At 35.2% G+C, this 22,167-nt stretch overlaps 2 protein-coding genes across 2 annotated transcripts; both read right to left on the minus strand.

Moving 5' to 3' along the window:
• Positions 1-364: 364 nt before the first annotated feature.
• On the minus strand, positions 365-10,471 carry LOC145802143 (uncharacterized). The gene is made up of 6 exons (XM_082894809.1): positions 10,128-10,471; positions 9,303-9,653; positions 7,655-7,904; positions 7,338-7,536; positions 482-552; positions 365-370 (listed from the first exon to the last, which is right to left on the minus strand). The coding sequence occupies exons 1-6, from the start codon at positions 10,469-10,471 to the stop codon at positions 365-367; spliced, it is 1,221 nt and encodes a 406-aa protein (XP_082750935.1).
• A 642-nt stretch (positions 10,472-11,113) lies between these two features.
• On the minus strand, positions 11,114-11,827 carry LOC114257449 (uncharacterized). Its single transcript, XM_028197210.2, has one exon. It carries the CDS (start codon positions 11,825-11,827, stop codon positions 11,114-11,116), a length of 714 nt encoding a protein of 237 aa, XP_028053011.2.
• Between the last annotated feature and the right edge of the window lie 10,340 nt (positions 11,828-22,167).

Here is a 22,167-nt window from a genome sequence, read left to right on the forward strand (position 1 = left end):
TCTTCTCTGTGATTTTCACTGGACTAGAAGCTTACAATTTTATCTGTGATTTTCGTTGGATTATAATAACAAACATAAAATTTTCTCTGGAATACAAACAGAAGTACAGAAAAAGAAAAAAAAAACTACAGAATAAATGAAAAGTGCAAAAAAAAAAACAGAGCACAAAATTTAGCAAAGAGCAGGAAAATAAAGCTAGTCTCCAAACACAAAGAACAAATCTTATTATTGATAAACATGTAACAAAGAACGAAAAATCAACTCCAAAAATCAAAATCAACTCCATTGTCAGATAACAAAGAAAGAAAAATCAACTTCAAAAATCGAACAAAACTATACTAAGCTGGCTTTTCTCTCACATTGATCAAAACTGAAAACAAAAGCCAAATTCAAAATATACTACAAAAACTTCTTTGAAATCAGAGTCCTTACATACAAATCAAATGAAAAATAAAAAACTTACACTGATTATTAAACTTACCCAATTCAATTCCACTGAAATTTTGAGCTTCAACACGACTTCAACTTCTACACGAGCAACGAAAAAAACTTCTACACGATCAACGAAAATCAACTTCTACACGACTACAAAATCCCTAAAAAATCTCCATGAATATCTGCATCATCAAAATCTTTGTCGCCAAGTTCATCCCCAAGTAATCTCCTACAAAAATAACAACGTAATCTTCAATTTCCAAACTTGAAAACCGTATATTATAAATAAGGGTAGAATAGGTATTTCATAAACTAAAATAACATTGAGGGACCTTAGGCATTAAAAAATAATATTGTGGATCTCTCCTCATATTAAAAGTTGGGTAGGGACCTTAGACCAATTTTTCCTAATTAAATATTCTCTTTTTTTTTTGTTTTAAAAATATGTAATGTTCGTTATTTTTGTTTATAATATTTAAATTATATTAATTTAATATAGAAAAAATATTTTAATTTGGTCAAGTAACCTAATTCTCTCCCTTCTTATCTCTTTAAAATGTAAAAACCATAAATGCCTATTAAAACAAAAAACAAAGAAAAAAATTCTACCATGCATTATGTAAATATATATTACGTAGGGCATATTCAACGTTACATCAATTTTTTTTTACCAAATTTAAGTAAAAAATTGGTAAAAGTTCCCTTTGATATTAAGTGCTCCGACAGAGAGTTTTGTAACTTCATCAAATTGGACAACCGGCCGGTCGACCAACCAATGTAATTCTTTCACAAATTATTGCCTTGAGATGGTTATTCGGGGGGACATACGGTGGTAAAAATCCAACGACAATGAATAATGATTTGATGAAAGGCACATTAATCCTTCGTTTGATGAAAGAAAATTAAAATTTTAGATTTGATACGTATTTGATAAAACCGTTGAAGCAAGAAAAGAAGCTATTTTTATCAAATTTAAATTTGATAATAGTTTTGAGTAACCATTATCATCAAATTTAAATTTGATAAAAAAAATTATTTTTTGCTCCTCCAATGATTCATAACACCCATCATCAAATTAAGGACGAGTGTGCTTTTCATCAAATCACTGTTTATTGCCGTTGAATTTTTACCATTGGATGTCTTCCCGGATATCCACCGGATGTCCATCTCAAGGCAAAAATTTGTAAAAAAATTATATTGGCCGATCGACCGGCCAGTGGTCATTTGCCTGGTCGACCGGTGGTTTGATGAAGCCTTAAAACCCTCAGTTAGAGCACTTAATATCAAAGGGAGTTTTTACTCAAATTTAATAATAATAAAAAAAGATACGCCATTAGACATGCTCTTATATGTCAAAATATATTGGATCACACATTACAAGACAAAATATATATATATATATATATATATATGTGAAATAAAAAGATTTAATGAAAAAAATTTAGGACGAGGATCTCATTTTCATCGTGCAAAGCTTTAAGCAACAATTACATTTTCTTGTACTTAGTGTTAAAATTATATTTTCTTGCAGTGATAGTAATATTTTTATGTTGACTCATTTTATTTTTTATTTTTTCAATGATTAGTATTTATGATTTTCATCTTTATACAATAGTTTAGATAGAGATAGACAAAATTATGTTGAAAGATCAAATTGATACACATTTTATATATTGGAAATTAAATCAACATATTAGGAACTAAAATGATATAAATCACATATTCGACGATTAAAAATGTAACATTTTAAAAATGAGTTTTCGCACTTATTATTGACTTTATAACATTACCAATGGTGTTCGGTTGAGGAATCAAATCAAAATAGTTTATTTATTAAAAATTAAATTAACATAATTTAAATATCAGTGAACCAAGTTGATAAAAATAGCATACTTTGGTAATTAAAAACATAATTAATCATTTTTTTAAGACATGCTATGAGATTCCATTACGCAACATGAAACGCCACTTGATATCAACAATTTCAATGAAATAATTAGGTCAGTCCTCTTTTTTAAAATGAAAATAATTTATAAATAATAATTTGATATAAAAATTCACACTAGGATGATATAACAAATAGGTAAATTACGTTTTGTCCCTTATGCTTGATCATTTTCTCACTTTGGTCCTTAAATTTTTTTCTCACTTTGATCTTTCATATTTTAAATTTTTTTTAGTTTACTTGTAACGCCCTCAAAAATAAACCCATCATAACATACATTCACGATAAATAGAAGAGATTTCATATTACAATCATCAGAGTATTCTTACAAAAGGTATTACATGTTGACAACAAAAGTAAATGCCCTATAGGCTTACAACTTTCCAAGTCGACACTTGGTTACAAAAAGGAGAGTATTAACTCTACACAAAATAAGCCCTTGGCTTGATATACATGTAATACAATAAAACAACAAAAAGGAGTCTGGCAGCCTCAAGCCTCCCAAGCTACGTCCTTGGAGGTGGCATAACACCTGTACCTGAAAATGATGTCCCATATAGGGTGAACCAACGCCCAGTAGAGATATACTAAACATAATATGAGCAATAATATGTTTGGTGCTAATTTATGAATGAATCATGTTTTTGTGCTAATTTATGTATTAGCACAAAAAAAAAAAAAAATGAATCATGTTTTTGTGCTAATTTATGTATTACCACAAATGTGGAGGAGAAGCAAAAGTACTCAAATTTAAGAGTTTGAATCTTAATTTGTTTGGTTCTTGAACAAATTTTTTATGAGGATATGATTTTGTCTAAACATTAATTATGACTTGTGTAGTCATAATTATTCTGGGTTTTCTATTTCATAAATTTGATTTAGAATTTTATAATTCAAGTACACAATATTCAATAAGTGATAAATGTTATATACTGATTTATCTTAGAATTGTTGAGGTGTTGATATTTTTTGTGTGGCAATATCCTTACAAGAGGAAATTAATTTTCACATTTTTCCTAGAATACTTAAAATGTGGGGGTGCTTGGAGGATTTTATCAAAGTAACCGTTTCGATAGTAGGCCCACAAAGAATCTCAATTCTTTCCATAGGACAAAGTTGGAGAAGAAGCAAAAATGATTTCATCAACTCTTAAGGAACACCTCTATGTTTATTATTTGATTTCATAAATGAAAGTGACATAGAGTAACGATAAGTCTTGATTTATTCAAAGACTTAATATTGTAGAACATTTGCTCTCAGCTGTGAGTATTGTTTGAGGACAATATAGTGGATCCACTAACTAATTAATGATGTTAAAATATGAAGGTCAAACAAAAAATAGCCGTTGCTAAACAAAAAGTTTGACCAAAGAGCAAATGAGAGAAAATTTGTTGAGGGAAATGTGATTAAGCTTATTAATTTTGAGCTGCCATAATGGTAACCCAACCTAGCTAAGGAGATCCCAAGATCTAGGTTCAAAGGGACAACTGAATTATGGATTATTCACCGGAAATCACTAATGCTGTGTTTGGTTGGGAGATTTGAGAAGGAATTTGGAAAGGGAAATGGAAAATGTGTGTGAAACTAGGTGAAATATAAATATATTTTATTCACATTTTACCTACATTTTCTCTTTCCAAATCCCTTCCCAAATCCCCCAACCAAATACAACGTAAATGAGTCTGTCTCCTATCCATTCCTATGATAAGAGTGATATCTGCAACATGTGTTGTATATAGGGGACATAGGGTGAACTATGCTTTTGATGATCACTTAAATTTTGAAAAACCCAGAGGGGTCTCTTTCAAGAGGAGTATTTAAGAGACTCAAAATAAGAATCACCTATATGAGTGTGAAGGGGCCACTTCTATGAGATTTGATTAAGGCTAAATTCTCTAAAGCACTCATGAAAATTAGGAATTGCCCAAGTTCAAAACAGGCACAACTGAAAAAACCAAGCTGTGTTCGAAGATATTTTTGTGTGAATTTTATTGTCTTGGCTTACATAAACGGCTGAACAGTTCAAGGCATCACGTCTATTGATTAGCTAGTAAGTCCGATAGTCTTTCACTAAGGAAGGTTCAAAACCAAAATCTACCTATCTTAATGCAAAATATTTCCATTTTGTATTCTCTTTATTAGTGTCTACATTTCATTTGCATTATGACGTCAAGTTCATTCATGTGGGAGATTGTTGGAAATTTGGAAGTGAATGGAATTAGACTCCATTTGAATGAAACAGATGCAACCCTTCAAGGTGTCTCTTCATATGAAAGGGTGCAACCCTAGAGTCATGACCTTTATGAATGGTCACAAATACTTCTATAAATACCATTTTCATGGCATTCATTTAAAAATGAATTGTTAGGATTCATATATATGTCATAGTCAAGTATAAAAGAGAGAGTGCATAACACAAAGTAGTTTACTGTACACACAGAAAATTGTACAATTTCTGTGTGGGGTGATCATTGTATCTTGGAGGCAAGATGTCCATTAATCGCAAGCACTAGAGGCAAGGGCGAAATTCTGTCTTAAAGACACAGTATTCAAATACTAACCTCAATCACAATCTTATTAAATTTACAAAATTTCTATAAGAAATTTCTTATGTTTTATTTTATTATTTATTTATATTAAATATATTTTTCAAAAATATTTTCCTACATCCTTCTCAAGGATGACAGTTAGCAAAGCTTTTTGAGTAGCTTTGATGAATTAATTTTCACTTTGGTGTCTGTCAATGTGTCACTAGGTGACTTTAGTGTCCTAGGTTGTAAGAGTTTTATCTTTTGATTAATGCTTTGTAGCTCGAAAAAGAGGAGCTTGAATGACCCAAAAATTCTGCAAACCTGTCTCTTGTTTTCTATTCACGCACAACAAATTTTCTCTCTCATCTCTATCCCTCTCATTCTCAGACTCCAAAAGCATTCACTGATATCATCTTTTGAAAATCCTTTCATCCCAGATCCCTTTCATCCTTCTCATCTCTGTTAAACCTCCTTCTCTACTCATACACTAACGGCGTCAAATGACGAACGACGAAAAAAAAACACCTTACCTATTGGCGCGATGCCTCTCATACGCTAACGATGCCAGAAACTCCTCATTGCCTACTGTCACGACCCAAACCCGCCCCTAAGGGTTTAGCATCGTAACCAGCCAGTAATCCTTGGATTACCGAAGGACTCTGAACAGAATAATATATATAACAGGGGCTGCAGAAGCAATTATACAAAGTTACATAGTCCATAGAGCTGTGCAGACATATATGGGACAGAATATTTGAAACTTTTCCTTTACATAATTGCAAACATACAAACAAGGCATTAAAATACAGTAGCCTCATATGAACCAGGCCACATATATACAAGATTACTACGTGTTCAGGCCATACATAGACATTCAGAATGCAAAAGTCCCAAAGACAATTAATCCGGGTAGAACTCAAAAGGGAACCTCCACGGGAGGCGTGATAGCTGGCTAACACCAAAACTCGCTAGGCGGCACCTCAGGCCTGGTCACACGCTTGCCCACCAACATACATATAAATAATACAGTGAGCTAAAGCCCATTGAATAAGAACAGAGTAAAGACTTTAATGAATGATGCCCATAACATATTTCAAATCTCGTAACAGAACATAATCATAATTACATCCCTTAGCATAAGCATGTCTCTTGGGTCAAGCTTATCCAGTTTCATGAAGGAACCTCCGGTACCAGGTAATATATCTCATACATAGGCCACGGTATTGTTTTCCCCAGGCGAGGGCCTGTGCCACGATATTGTTTCCCCCAGGCGAGGGCTTGTGTCACGGTATTAACCCCCGAGCTAGGGCCTCATGACCATAAGCCACAGTATTATGTCCCCCGGGTGAGGGCCTCTGCCAAGGATACCACAATTATGTTCAAAGAAAGTCTGGACAATCATTCATTCATACAGAACATCGTATTTCAGGGAACTTTTCATTTCATATCATCAGAAAATAATTAAAGTTAAACATAACTTTACAGAGTTATTACTCACAAATAATTGGTTGCCCCAACTAGATGGCAAAATGGCACTTCACTTGTCCTGAGGCGCGTGACCTACACAAACACACATACAATTACCCACTTGAAACACACGCTCGAGTTATAAATAACTTACTTCGTTTGTTCTTAGTGCGTGTTTAGCCATTAACCTCGTTATAGAGTTTTAATCATGGCCTAGGAATGCCTAAGATGGAAAGAGGATGTAGTAATGCACTCGAAAACATTTCTCAAATTTTGCTGAAAATGGGGTCCCCGCTCGAGTGTGGCTTTCCCTACTCGAGCGGATATGCAAGACGTGAAGGCTCGCTCGAGCAGGAATTTACTCGCTCAAGCAGACTGCAAACATGACAAAAGTACTGGATACATGAATTTCACGCTTGACAGACGTCTGATCCCTGCTCGAGCGTAAGACTCAGACTTATGCTCGAGCGTGAATTCCCCCGCTCGAGCAGACTGCAAAACATAAGAACTTCTAGGTATATGCATTTCATGCTCAAGCGTGAAACTAGTCGCTTGAGCGGAAGCGCATGTACTCAGAGTTCACGCTCGAGCGTGAAGTTTCCCACTCGAGCGTGGATCAAATTTCTGGAATTTCCAGATTGATCTTCAAGCACAAAACTCAACCTTTAAAGCTTCAAACTTGATTTTTTTGGGCCAAATTTTCCGAAAAACGCTTAGGAACCCATAAAATAACTTGTTTAAAGGATCATAACAAGAAATCATGGCCCAAAAGCATGCCAATTGTGCAAAATTCAACTTAAAACACAAGATTAATACATGAACATAACATGCAGTTTAATTCAGAATTTCACCTTAATTACTAATTAGGCATAATCAATCATGGATTAACGTTAATCAGAGGTTGGGGTTGTTACAGTCTTCCCACCTTAAAAGAGTTTGGTCCTCCAAACTCGAATTACCTTCATTCTGGAACAACATTGGGTCCAATGGGAACAAATCCCGATATCTCATCATCATGTCTTCTTCTGTTTCCCAGGTTGCATAGGTTCCTTCGTGGTTTTGCCAATCAACTTTTACCAACGGTATTTCTTTGTTTCTTAATCTTTTGATCCTACGGTTCACAATTTGGATAGGTCTTTCCTCATAAGTGTAGTCATCCTTCAAGAGCACATGTGTTGGTTCAATGACATGGAGCGGATCTCTCAAATACTCTCGAAGCATCGATACATGAAAGATGTTATGCATATGCTCGAGGTAAGGCTACCCGATAGGTTACTGAATTGATCTTTTCAAGGATTTCATATGGTCCAACATATCTTGGCGCCAATTTGCCCTTAACACCAAACTGAGTTTGACCCTTCATTGGGGTCACCTTTATGAACACATGGTCCCCAACTTTATATTCCTTATCTCTTCTTCGGACATCAGCATAGCTCTTCTGCCGACTCTGTGCAGTTTTCAGACGCTGTTGGATCAGTTTCACCTTCTCGATTGTTTCTTGCACAAGTTCCGGTCCCAACAAAGGTCTATCACCCATCTCAGCCCAGCATATTAGAGAACGACATTTTCTTCCATACAAAGCTTCGTAAGGAGCCATTCCAATGCTTGAATGGTAACTGTTGTTGTACACAAATTCAGCTAATGGCAAATAGGTCTCCCAACTTCCTTGGAATTCTAATACCCACATTCTAAGCATATCTTCCAGAGTTTGATTGGTTCGTTCAGTTTGTCCATCTATCTGTGGGTGATAGGCACTACTCAACCTTAGTTCCGTCCCCAAAGATTGTTGTAAACTCTGCCAAAATCTCGACACAAACTTTGAATCCCTATCAGATACAATAGATACTGGTACCCCATGTAATCTCACAATTTCATTCACATACATGTTAGCTGGCTTGTCTGCATTGTAAATAGTCTTGACAGGCAGAAAATGGGTATACTTAGTTAAACGGTCTACAATGACCCAAATAGAGTCCATACCTCAGGAAGAGTGAGGCAATCCCACTATGAAATCCATGGTTATGTGCTCTCATTTCCATTCCGGTATTGGGAGTGGTTGTAGCAAACCAGCGGGTCGTTGATGTTCAGCTTTAATCTATTGGCAATGTAGACATCTAGTCACAAAATCTGCAATACTCTTTTTCATTCCAGGCCACCAAAAATTCTGTTTCAAATCATGATACATCTTCGTATTCCCTGGATGCATAGCAAATTTAGTATTGTAGGCTTCAGACATAACACGTTTTCTCAATTCATAACAATCAAGTACACAAAGACGATTTTGGAATTTCAGCACATCATTCTCAAACACAAATCCCGGCCTCGGCTTTGAATCAAATTCCTTTATGATCTTTTTCAAGTACTCATCTTCACATTGCTTCAGTTTGATTTCTTCAATAATTGTAGGTTGAGCAGAAATAGCAGCTAAAATCCTACCTTGCTCTCGCAAAACAATTTCAATCCCATTTTGTTCCAGATCATCTAACAACTCTTTTCAATTGGACAGCAAACATGACAAATTTGTTATGGATTTTCGGCTCAAGGCATCTGCCACAGTATTTGCCTTCCTCGGATGGTACAGAATCTGTAGATCGTAGTCTTTAATCAATTCTAGCTGCCTTCTTTGTCTCATGTTCAGTTCCTTTTAGGCAAAGAAATATTTGAGGCTCTTATGATCTGTATACACTTCACAAGTTACCCCATACAAGTAGTGACGCTAGATTTTCAAAGCAAACACCACTGCTGCCAATTCAAGATCATGTGTCGGGTAATTCTTTTCATGAGGTCAGAGTTGTCGAGAAGCATAGGCAATCACCTTCCCATTTTGCATTAACACACAGCCCAAACCTTTGTAGGAAGCATCACTGTAAATTTGAAACCCATCAGTACCATTGGGCAATGTTAAAATAGGTGTAGTCACTAACCTGGTTTTCAACTCTTGAAAGGTTGCCTCTCTTTGTTCGTTCCAATCAAATGACACATTTTTCTGGGTTAACTGGGTCAATGGCATGGCAAGTTTAGAAAAGTCCCTCACAAATCTCCTGTAGTAACCTGTAAGTCCCAGAAAACTTCTAACTTCTGTCACGTTTGTCGGTTTAGGCCAGTTCACGATAGCTTTAATCTTCTGAGGGTCAACAGAGACACCGTCTATATTGATTACATGCCCCAAGAATGCTACACTGTCAAGCCAGAATTCACATTTGGACAATTTAACATACAATCTATTTTCTCTCAAAATCTGCAAGGTAGTTCTCAGATGGTTCTCATGTTCTTTCCTGTTTTTGGAATAGATCAATATGTCATCAATAAACACAACAATGAATTCATCGAGATAGTGTTTGAAAACCCTATTCATTAGGTCCATAAAAGCTGCAGGTGCATTTGTTACTCCAAAAGGCATTACCAAAAATTCATAATGTCCATATCTAGTTCTGAATGTAATTTTCTCTACGTCTTCTGCTTTAACCTTTAACTGATGATAACTGGACCTAAGATCAATTTTAGAGAACACTTTGGCTCCTTGGAGTTGATCAAACAAATCATCTATTCGAGGTAATGGGTATTTGTTCTTAACGGTAACTTTGTTCAATTCTCGGTAGTCAATCCATAGCCTCAAAGACCCGTCTTTCTTTTTGACAAATAACACCAGAGCACCCCAAGGTGAAGTACTTGAGCGAATGAATTTCTTGTCTAGGAGTTCTTGAAGTTGGACTTTTAGTTCCTTCAATTCCGAAGTCGACATCCTATACGGAGTCTTGGAGATGGGTTGTGTTTCAGGTATTACATCAATGGTAAACTCAATTTCCCTATCAACTAAATCCCCGGGTAGATCATTGGGAAACACATCAGGAAAGTCACAAACTACAGGAATAGTTTCATTACTGGCACTATCCGAAGGCATAGTCAACACGCTACACAAATAGCCCCGACACCCTTTTCTTAACAGCCTTTTGGCTTTCATAAAGGAAATCAAGTATGGCGGAGGGACTACCCCATTTCCTGTGAAAGTAAACTCAGGCATACCGGGTGGATGAAATATGACAGATTTATTCACACAATCAATGGCGGCATAGCATTTAGTTAACCAATCCATACCCAGAATACAATCAAAATAATTGATGTTCAAGGGTACTAAATCAACATACAATGTCGTTTCGCCAAACATAAGATCACATGCTGGATATACATAGGCACATATCATGGAACCCCCAGATGGTGTAGTCGCAGATAACACACAGTTCATAGGTTCTAATGGTCTTGTTAATTTTCGAGAAAAAGCATGCGATACGAATAGATGTGTAGAACTGGAATCAATCAGTACATATGCGTTGTGAGTACAAATAGAAATGATACCTGACACTACTGATTTAGTGTTTTGTACATCGCCAGGCACTAAGGCGAATACTCTCCCTTGTCTCAGTGTTTCATTCCCATTGTTACCCCTGGCGTTAGTTCTGACGTTTGATTTGGCCACTGAAACAGACCCAGCTGAACTTGCTGCAGGGCGACTGACATTGCCGGATCCTACTGGACAGTCTTTCATCATATGGCCCACTTTGCCACACTAGTAACAGGCACCTGACGCACGATGGCATACTCCCATATGTCTCCTGCCACAATCTGCACAAATCGGTATAGACCCACTACTCTGGCTGGAACTACCAAAGGATCCCGTGTTTCGCTTCTTCGAAAATGATCGGGCCCGTCTAAAATTAAACCCGGTCCTCTTGCCTTTCTATTCAGTTAGTGGATTTGTAGTTTGTTTCTTTGCTGCTATTGTAGCTTCTGCCATTAATGCTCTGTCAAGCACCTCCACATAGGTAGGCAGTTTCAAGACACCCACTCGATCAAATATCTCCAAGTCCAGTCCTCCCTCAAACTTTCGTGCTTTCTTGTAATTAGTGTCTACCATGTGTGGAGCAAAACGAGCTAGTTCAGTAAACTTAGCTTCATATTCGGCCACAGACGTTCTGCCTTGTTTGAGTTCTTGGAATTCTAAAACTTTTCGGTCCCTGAAACATTGGGGAAAGTACTTGTTGTAGAACATCTCGTTGAATTGTGCCCACGTCATGTCCCCATTGTTATTTCGAATCAACAGCCACCATCTCTGGGCTTCATCCTTTAAGGTATAAGTGGCCAAAAGGACTTTCTGAGTTACAGAGCAAGGAAACACTTCGAATAGCTTTTCCATTTCTAATAACCAAGTTTCTGCCTTCAATGGTTCGATACCACCCAAGAAGGTCGGCAACTTCATTTTCATAAATTTCTGGGTCAAGTTAATGATGTCATTGTTGTCCTGTTCGGCTAGCACCGGTGGAGGCGGAGGAGGTAAAGGTTGTTGTCTTTGTTGTTGTGTCATAGCTTCTGTTACTGCTGCAAGCATTTGTTTCGTTCGGCTCATGCGAGCCTCTGAAGATTCACTTATATCATTTCCCCTCGCATTCTCCATGTTGCTATAAAGACACCAGATAATAATAAACATAGGAATATTCTAATTTGCTTCTTTCAATTCATTTACTCAGATTCACATTCAGATCACTCATTCATTTAGATTACCACACACTCACACATGCAGATGGAATGTCCCAAATTCTTACTAGGACATCCTAAGCTCATATGGACTTGTGTGTGCGGTAGAACACGTGCTCTGATACCACTCTGTCACGACCCAAACCCGCCCCTAAGGGTTTAGCATCGTAACCGGCCAGTAATCCTTGGATTACCGAAGGCCTCTGAATAGAATAATATATATAACAGGGGCTGCGGAAGCAATTATACAAATTTACATAGTCCATAGAGCTATGCAGACATATATGGGACAGAATATTTGAAACTTTTCCTTTACATAATTGCAAACATACAGACAAGGCATTAAACTACAGTAGCCTCATATCAACCAAGCCACATATATACAAGATTACTACGTGTTCAAGCTAGACATAGACATTCAGAATGCAAAAGTCCCAAAGACAATTAACCCGGGTAGAACTCAAAAGGGAACCTCCACGGGAGGCGTGATAGCTGGCTGACACCAAAACTCGCTAGGCGACACCTCAGGCCGGGTCACACACTTGCCCACCTACATACATATAAATAATACAGTGAGCTAGAGCCCAGTGAATAACAATAAAGTAAAGACTTTAATGAATGATGCCCATAACATATTTCAAATCTCGTAACAGAACAGAATCATAATTACATCCCTTAGCACAAGCATGTCTCTTGGGTCAAGCTTATCCAGTTCCATGAAGGAACCTCCGGTACCGGGTAATATATCTCATACATAGGCCACGATATTGTTTCCCCCGGGCGAGGGCCTGTGCTACGGTATTAACCCCCGAGCTAGGGCCTCATGACCATAAGTCACAGTATTATGTCCCCTGGGCGAGGGCCTCTGCCAAGGATACCACAATTATGTTCAAAGAAAGTCTGGACAATCATTTATTCATACAGAACATCGCATTTCAGGGAACTTGTCATTTCATATCATCAGAAAATAATTAAAGTTAAACATAACTTTACAGAGTTATTACTCACAAACAATTGGTTGCCCCAACTAGATGGCAAAATGGCACTTCACTTGTCCTGAGGCGCGTGACCTACACGAACACACATACAATTACCCACTTGAAACACACACTCGAATTATACATAACTTACTTCATTTGTTCTTAGTGCGTGTTTAGCCATTAACCTCGTTATGGAGTTTTAATCATGGCCTAGGAATGCCTAGAATGGAAAGAGGATGCAGTAATGCACTCGAAAACATTTCTCAAATTTTGCTGAAAATGAGGTCCCCGCTTGAGCGTGGCTTTCCTCGCTCGAGCGGGAATTTACTCTCTCAAGCGGACTGTAAACATGACAAAAGCACTGGATGCATGAATTTCACGCTCGACGGACATTCGATCCCCACTCGAGCGTGAGACTCAAACTTACGCTCAAGCATGAATTCCCCCGCTCGAGCGGACTGCAAAACATAAGAACTTCTGGGTATATGCATTTCATGCTCGAGCGTGAAACTAGTCGCTAGAGCGGAAGCGCATGTACTCAGAGTTCACGCTCGAGCGTGAAGTTCTCCGCTCGAGCGTGGATCAAATTTCTGGAATTTCCAGATTGATCTTCAAGCACAAAACTCAACCTTTAAAGCTTCAAACTTGATTTTTCTGGGCCAAATTTTCCAAAAAACACTTAGAAACCCATAATATAACTTGTTTAAAGGATCATAGCAACAAATCATGGCCCAAAAACATGCCCAGTGTGCAAAATTCAACTTGAAACACAAGATCAATCCATGAACATAACATGCAGTTTAATTTAGAATTTCACCGTAATTACTAATTAGGCATAATCAATCATGGATTAACGTTAATCAGAGGTCGGGGTTGTTACCCCTACCAAAAGAAAACGAATTTGAGGTAAATCCAAAATCGCAAAACTAGGGTTTATGTTTTGGTTTCAATTTCTGTACAAATTCATCGATTGTGACTGTTTGGGTTTGGATTTCGCCTTCAATTTGTGTTAGGGTTGCCTTTAGGTTTTAGAACATGTTTTTGGGGCTTATGAATCTATGATTGTTAGGGTTATGATTGTTAAGGTTTGGGCATTATGGGTTTTGCCTTCAATTTATGATTGTTATTTTGATTTTGATTTTAAACAAATATTCTAACTTCTGAAATTTGTGCATTTGAAATCTGGAAATCTGTTGATGAAATATGTTCTTTATCAATTATTCTAACTTAGTTGAATCTGTTCTTTGAAATCTGGGTTTTGCTTTAAATTCATAAGTTCATAAATTTGTTAATAAGCTCATAAATCTATTTTAGGTTTTGCTTTAAATTTATGGTTGTTATTTTGCTTTAAATCTGAAATTTGGGCTTTGCTTTCAATTCATAAGTTCATAAATCTGTTAATAAGTTCAAAGTAGTTGTTTTAGGTTTTGCTTTAAATTTATGATTGTTATTTTGATTATAAAACAATATTGTTATTGACGACAAACTAAAAATTTAGTTACAAAGCTTAACAATTTAGAATAAACTCAAATTACTTAATCTTTTTACATTTGGGGTTGTTTTCTGCTCCTACTTATCTGATTCATTTTATTTTTCTTAAGTTTCCTTAACAATTATTGATTAAAATAAAATCTTGCTGAATTTACAGGTAGTTTATAATATTCCAACTAAGTGATCTATATTAGCTTAGATTCATCATCACATTATACATCAGTATGAGGCTTTTGAAATTCTGCTCTATGGGATAGAATAACCCAAAAGCTTCAGATTCAAAAAGAGACATAACTTACTCTTTTTAGGGACTTTGTGGGAAGCATTTAAACCAAATAATAAGTTTGAAAGAAATCAATGTATATGTTAAAAGGGAAGCAGAATTTGTAGTGTTCATTGTCAAAAATACAACAATGAATTTGTGATATGGAAGAAAACATGATGATGAGAAACTTGGCCAGCCCAAATTTTTCACGTATATATTTTATGTTCCTACTTATCTAATTTGTTTTATTTTTCTTCCAATGTAGTGTTAAGCTTTATCCCTATGGAAGTGAAATTTAGTTAGAAAGCTTAACAATTTAGACTAAACTAAAATTACCCAATCTTTCTAGTTGGATTTGTCTCACTGTTGAACATACAAATAATCAAGAAGAAATTAAAATGGCTTTCATATTTTGTATGTAGATTAAAAAATGGCTTCTTCTACTATTAACAATAGCAACATAAGATTAAAACCAAGATTGTGTATTTGTGGGAGAACAACTGCCATGTATATTGTACAAACCAATGAGAATAGAAATCAAGGGCGTTTGTTTTTTGTTTGCCCATCAAAATATGTAAATATCTATTATAGAAATTAATCTTTTAGTGTTTAGAAATTTACTTGTGTGATTTGATTAACTAATTGTTGTGCATTGTAGAGTAATAAGGAACACTGTAATTACTTCAAGTTCGCAGACGATGATGATGACGATGTTACCTCCACAATTCATTCCAATGCTGGACCTCAGAAAGTTATAAGAACAGAAGAATTTAACAATTTAAGGACAAGGTTTTGTGAGATGGACAATGAAATTCATAAGTATGGCAGAATGCTTAAAAGGATGGAGAAGAGTTTCAAGACAATGATTTATGTCATTGTATTTTGTGTCTTTTTGTACTTTATCATATAAATGACTGACTTGTTAGGTTTTAGCGAATTTCATGAATGTAATCAAATACTTGTTTTGTATTTTGTGTCTTCTTATACTTTATCATGTAAATGACTGACTTGTTAGGTTTTCGGGAATTTCATGAATGTTATCAAAAACTTGTTATGTATTTTGTGTGTTGTCTATGTGGATGATGTAGATTGTGAGAGGCATGGATCTGTATTTGATGTGGATTCTGTTATGTGGATGTTGTTTTGATATGTTTTCAATTGTTGTTTTTCTACTCCCATAAATGTATTTTAAATTGAATCGGGAGATGAATGGTTGGTGAGGCAAACCCATATACACACAACAAGCAGGTTTTGTTGGGTAATTAAACAAAATGGTTGGTGTTCATGTCACAGCAAGTAGGTTTCATAGGCTACTCATATTTTGGCATTGGGTAATTCAACAAAATGGTTCTTGTCCAATGCTTCATTTACACATTGGGCACACATCTTTTTTGAGTAATACAAAACCTGCTTCATTTACATATTGTAATACAACACTTGCTTGATTTAGACATTGAGCCATAACTACAATTCAATTCAACTGTACCCCAAAAAAACCTAATTGAAAATGTTAAATAAACCCATACATGTTGAAGTCAAACCAACGTTCTCAAATGAAGCCAAACAAAAGCCACAAAATGTATCCAAACGAAATAAAACCAAACTATCTGAAGATTACAAACGAAATTCTTAAAATTACTTGTGCGAAACTAAAAAAAAAAAGAGCGAATTACACTAATAGTCTTTATAGTTTGGGACTCGTGTCACTTTGGTCCATGACCTTTCAATTATGACACATTTGACCTTGAATTTTGAATTTTATTTAAATAAGAACAATTGAAAATATCATTACTCAATTTCAAGGGTAAAACTGTCAATTTAATAAAATATAAACTAACTTGACAAAAATAAATGTCAAAAAAATATTTTTGAATTTTTAAAAATAATTTCTACCCATCAAAGATAAAATTATGTAAAATTGATAAATCTTTTAGACATTTATTTATTTATTTTACTAAATTTGGATGACGATTATGTAATAAGTAATTGTCAAGCTTTTAATGTGTAATTGATATATTTAATATATGAAATATTTTTAGTTTTGGATGTTTTGGATTTAATGGACTGTTTTAATAATGATATCAAAGTTGTCTCCATATTTGACTTTTGAAAAAATAAAAACTAATTTAATAAAAATAAAAACAACCATCAATTACATGATCATCATCCAGATCCATAATAAAAATTAATTTGGTAAAATAAATAAATAAATAAATGTCTAAAAAATTTATTAATTTTACATAATTTTATCTTAGTGGATATAAATAATTTTTAAAAATTCAAAAATATTTTTTTGAGATTTCTTTTTGTCAAATTAGTTTATATTTTATCAAACTGATGACTTTGCCCTTGAAATTGAGTAATGGTATCTTCAATTGTCTTTATTAAAAGAAGATTTAAAATTTAGGGTTAAATGTGTCACAATTGAAAAATCAGGAACCAAAGTGACACAAGGCCCAAACTATAGGGACCATTAATGTAATTCGCTAAAAAAAAAAATGGGGCATTTGGACCCACATCTATATTCAAGTCAACAAATTTTGAAGCTATTGTTGAACTTTGACTGCTTATATTGTTCACCTTTCTTGATTGAGAATAAGATGTGCTTCCAATATTATCTACCATTTGCATTGGACTAACCCGTGCCTATAAAAACAAAATTAATATTACGAATATTGTCCACAAACATATTGACTAATCTAAAATTTAATTGATCCCCAAAATATTTGTAGTCATATCTTGAACACATACCGGTACATACATACTGTCTTGCTTGCCATCCATACAAGAAAAATAGTACGGTTGACCTTGCGGCACCTTATGATCAAATAGTAACACAATTTGATTAGTAATTTGAAGCATTAAAATAAAAACCCACAAAAAAACATACAAAAAACATTAAGTCATTTGAACATATACCTGTTCATACATAGTGTCTTGCACAACCTTTCGTACAAGGAAAGTTTAACTTATGAGTTTCATCTTGAGGCACCTTATGACCCTATAGTAGTAACACACATTGGTGAATAAGATTTCAAGTTTAAAAAGTTTTAAAATTTACATATCAAATGAAATTAAAAATTTACTTGTACTTTCGTAGCCTTCTTATTTTTTTCTCTTCAACCGATTCACTATTTCATCAACTTTGTTAACCTTCCATTTCATACATGGATGGCCTCTTCGACGAGCAACGAAAGGACTAAGTACCTTGCAATTGATGCTTGTTTTTGCAGTACTGCGACCAGGCGGACTTTTCGGAAAAGTATGAGAAGGCAGTACACTAGTAATAGAAGGTGGTACACTACTAGTACATGGCACATTACACACACACAACCCAATTCATCTTTTCTCACTCTATCCTTGATTTACATCAACCCAAGTTGAATCACTTTGTGTTTACCATCATCATTGGTAGCAAGTTGTAGAATTTCATCCAACGTCTTGTGATACTTATCATGCACCTTTGCATTGAGAGCAGCCCCAAAGTTAGTATATGTGGTTGGAATGCATGTGTACCCTCTTTCCAAATCTTTTCTCCATCTCGACACAATGTATTTATTTGGAACCTCATATATATGCATCTCTCAATGAGCATACTAAGTAAATGGGCACACATAATGTCCCTAAACTCAAACCACTGACGCATACATTGAATCTCACATTCAGTTGAATTATAGTATACAACAAATTCCACTTTCTTCATCCTCTCACCAACTAGAACAGCCTCCTTGACATGATAGGTACAAATTGATCCCTCCTCTTTGACAGGAGTCGTACGACAGTACACTAGATGCTTCATTTCTGCTTGAAGTTCTTTAAATTTTGCATTTGTGTAGGCTACACGAAATTGCTTCTCAAAATGATACACCGTTAAGCAATTATACAATTTGTTACAAGATTTGAAGTCTGCTTTAGTCTTCTTCTCCACCTTACTTCTCAAGGCATTGTCATACTACTCAACAAATTGTTTTAAAGTAGTATTTGAGTTCACATATCCATCAAAAAATGTATTCATACTCTCACTTCGTTGTGTAGTTGATATGCCAGCTAAAAAAATGTCTTTTAACATAGGAAAGAATCCACCTATGTCGCTCACCATATAATACCCCTAACCACTCGTTATCATTCAAACTGAACTTTGCAATCATCGTTTGTCATTCTTCATCAAATTCATCTTTTGTGAAAGATGTTGGACAAATTGTGTAAATTAAACAAGATAAATAGATTCATGATTCATCAATTACGTTACAAGATAAGAAAAACATGCTAAATATTACAACCATATTTCACAGAAATACACGATACGATAAAATGGTAAAAAAAACAAACCAAAGCCTGTGTGGTACCACAGGCTCTTTAAAATAGATTAGCTGCCTCATCGTGGGTGCTGGAGATACGCCGACTTCTGTCTCCCAAGATACGACGGTTTAGACCGGCTAAAGCAGAAGCACCTTCTGTAAGCTTTGGCAAACTGACAATGGCAACACTCTCTCACACAGGAAGAATAAAAATTTCTAGAGGAAATTTTGAATACAAAGGGAGAGCAAACTTTCTGGTATAGAAGAATGAAGGAGAGGGTCTCCTTTTATACACATGGAGGGAGAGAGGAAAAGGCTCCTACAACAAATGTAGGTTTTAATTTCGCAAAACTCCCAAGACATAAATTGCAAAATTAATGGCTTTAATCCATCATGAATACAAAGGAGTTACCAGGTTTTATACACATATATATTGTATATAATCCTGCAGTCTTGTAGCCACCTTTCCCAACACCTGTTTCATAAGGCCAACTTAATGAGTCAATTTCTCATTCAAATCTTAATGGTTTTTGGTCATTCTTTTTGTGGTGTAAAGATCTTGTTATAAAGAATCTAAACACATTTAATTCCACCTCAACCAATAGTTGAGACCTATTTTAATTTCACATTAAAGTCACCAAAAAATCATTTTTTTCCAACAAAAGAATCATAAACTGCATTTTGCAAAGCAAACTTTATGGATTCATATTGCAAATATCTTCTCAATTTCTCCAGAATTTTCTTCATTATATGCCATAAGTGTAACAACTCCGACCTGTGATTAACTTATAATTCTTTTTATTAAGAATGCCTACTAAGTAATTAAGAGGAAATTCTAAGTTAATTACATGTGAATTGTGTTATTTGTGTTTGAACCTGTCTAACATAGGAATATATGTCTGTTTTTTTGTTTCGGTATGCAAATTGAAGGCCTTGTTGGCATCTGATCACGAAATTGACTTGGTTTAGTGTTATTTAGAATTTTTAGAACATTATGGTGGGTTTAATTGAAATTCGATTCGGAACCAAACAATTAGAATAAAATAAATATAATTGTTTAATCTAAGCAAGAATTAATTAATTCCACTAATGGCACTTATATAAGCTTGATATTGTCTCATACACACACTTCATCATCTTTTGACATCAAAACATGAGAAGAGAGGGAAAGGAAGAGCTTGAGGCTAAAGGAAAAGAAAATAGAAGGATTGCTAGACAATTGAAGGAAATTGGAAGAATTGTGCTAGAAATTCCTAGAATTCAAAGAATTGAGAACTTTAGGCAAGAATTTAACTTTTGATTTATGGCATTGAGTTAGTTAGCATGTGAATTCAAGGGAATTAAGTTGAATAATACATGAATTGAGCTTAAAAGGGTAGGAAAGAAGAACATTCATGCATGCATATGCATATCATGAAGTTTTGAAGTTGTTTGTCTAAGAATTTCCACATGCATGTTTGTTTTTGGCCTTGGGTTTGAGAATTTAACATATTTTTGAACTAAACATCTCATTTGATTATAATTTGGAGGCTTTGAATTCAATTTACTGCATGCATGTTATGTTTTCAAGTTTTAAGTTTGGTTTTGGTATAATTGGCAAAGCTTTTGGGCTTGATTTTGCGAAATGGTTTGTAATTCATCATGTACTATGAGTTTTTCAATGTTTTACTAAATTTTGCAAAAGGATATGTTTTGATGCTTTGAAAATGGATTTTGAACCTGAATCGGCAATTAGGAAATTCTAGAATTTGCATCATTCACTCGAGTGGTGGATTCTGTACTCGAGCGAAGAATACGAGCTCCTAGTACTTTTGTAGAGTTTGGGGGTTGGCTCGAGCGGCAGAGCCTGCGCTCGAACGAACACCCTTATTTTTGATCCTCCGCTTGAGCGTAGGAAGTTGCACTCGAGCGTAAAACGAGTGCTTTCAGAAGTTTTACAGAATTTTATAGACCGCTCGAGCAACCTAAGTTACGCTCGAGTAGAGACCTTGTTTACTCAGTTTTTGGCTCGAGCGACCGTTAAGCTTCTGTCGAGCATAAAAATCATGCAACAAGTACTTTTGTAGAATTTGGAGACCGCTCCTCGAGCGGACTGCCTTGTTTTTTAAAATTTGATTAAGTGTTTTAAGTTACATTTTGGCATCTTCGTTGCATCCTAGACATTCCTAAGCCTTAATTAAGACACAATAATGAGGATAAGGATTAGAAACACACCAAGGTAGAAAGAAAGAAGTTAGGTATTTTCTGAGCGTGCATGTCAATGTGTACCTGTTATGCGTTTGTGTAGGTCACGAGCTATAGACTATCTGATCCGTTTGCTTTATCTGTTCTGCTATTGGAGCCATTTGTGAGTAATAATTTTGTAAAGCTATGTTCAATGCTAAATATTTTCTGAACATTATGATATGAAATGACCAGTTTCCTGAAATGCTATGTTTTGTATAAATGGATGATTATCTAAGTTTCTGAAATGTATTCGTGGCATCTTTAGCATCATATGATATGCATCCTTTTATAGGTCATCAGAATGCCTTTATGAGTCATATGAAACATCTCTGTGCACATGAGTCATCGAAATACCTTTATAGCCATCCCAAATATGGGTCATCGGATTTGTTAGCGCTAATGGATGTACCACGTATGATTATATGGGATAAGTGAACTCTGAACATGAGTATGAATATGAATATGACTCTGTTTCTGAATCTGAATTCTGATTTCTGAATTTGTTTTGGACATCATTCATTTAAAGTCTTTACTTTGTTATTATTCATTGGGCTCTAGCTCACTGTATTATTTATGTATATAGGTGAGCAGACGCGTGACCAGGCCTAAGCTGCTGCCTGGAGAGTTGTTTTGGTCAGCCAACCATAGTGCCTCCCTAGGAGGTTCCTGAACTAAGATGTGGTCAAGTTTTATGGACTTTTTTATGACTTTTGATTTCTTTTTTGTTTAAGTTTGAACTTGACTTTTGGTCTATTTGTAATGTGGTGACGTAAGACCAATGTAATTATGACGTCACGTATTTGTATAAAAGTTTGAAGTTTTTTGTCCCATGTATGTCTACGCAGCTTTATGGACATCGTATTTTGTTATTTGCTTCCGCTGGCCCATTTACTTTTGCTTAATCTGTTCAGAGGCCTTAGGTAATCCTAGGATTACTGATCGGTTACGACGCTAAACCTATAGGAACGGGTTTGGGTCATGACAATAAGCACCAATGATG

The sequence above is a fragment of the Camellia sinensis genome, chromosome 11 (genome assembly GCF_055761805.1).
Source record: "Camellia sinensis isolate YWXY chromosome 11, ASM5576180v1, whole genome shotgun sequence".
Taxonomy (NCBI): domain Eukaryota; kingdom Viridiplantae; phylum Streptophyta; class Magnoliopsida; order Ericales; family Theaceae; genus Camellia; species Camellia sinensis.

Bases quoted from the DNA above. Each gene is read 5' to 3' on its own strand.
- LOC145802143 (XM_082894809.1), bottom strand. From the start codon at position 10,471: ATGGATTGGTTAACTAAATGCTATGCCGCCATTGATTGTGTGAATAAA. The intron at 9,654-10,127 runs GTATAGGATGTC...TTCCAAAAACAG, and splicing joins CAACCCATCTCCAAGACTCC to GAAAGAACATGAGAACCATC. The intron at 7,905-9,302 runs GTTAGTGACTAC...GATGGGTGATAG, and splicing joins TTTCAAGAGTTGAAAACCAG to ACCTTTGTTGGGACCGGAAC.
- LOC114257449 (XM_028197210.2), bottom strand. From the start codon at position 11,827: ATGGAGAATGCGAGGGGAAATGATATAAGTGAATCTTCAGAGGCTCGC.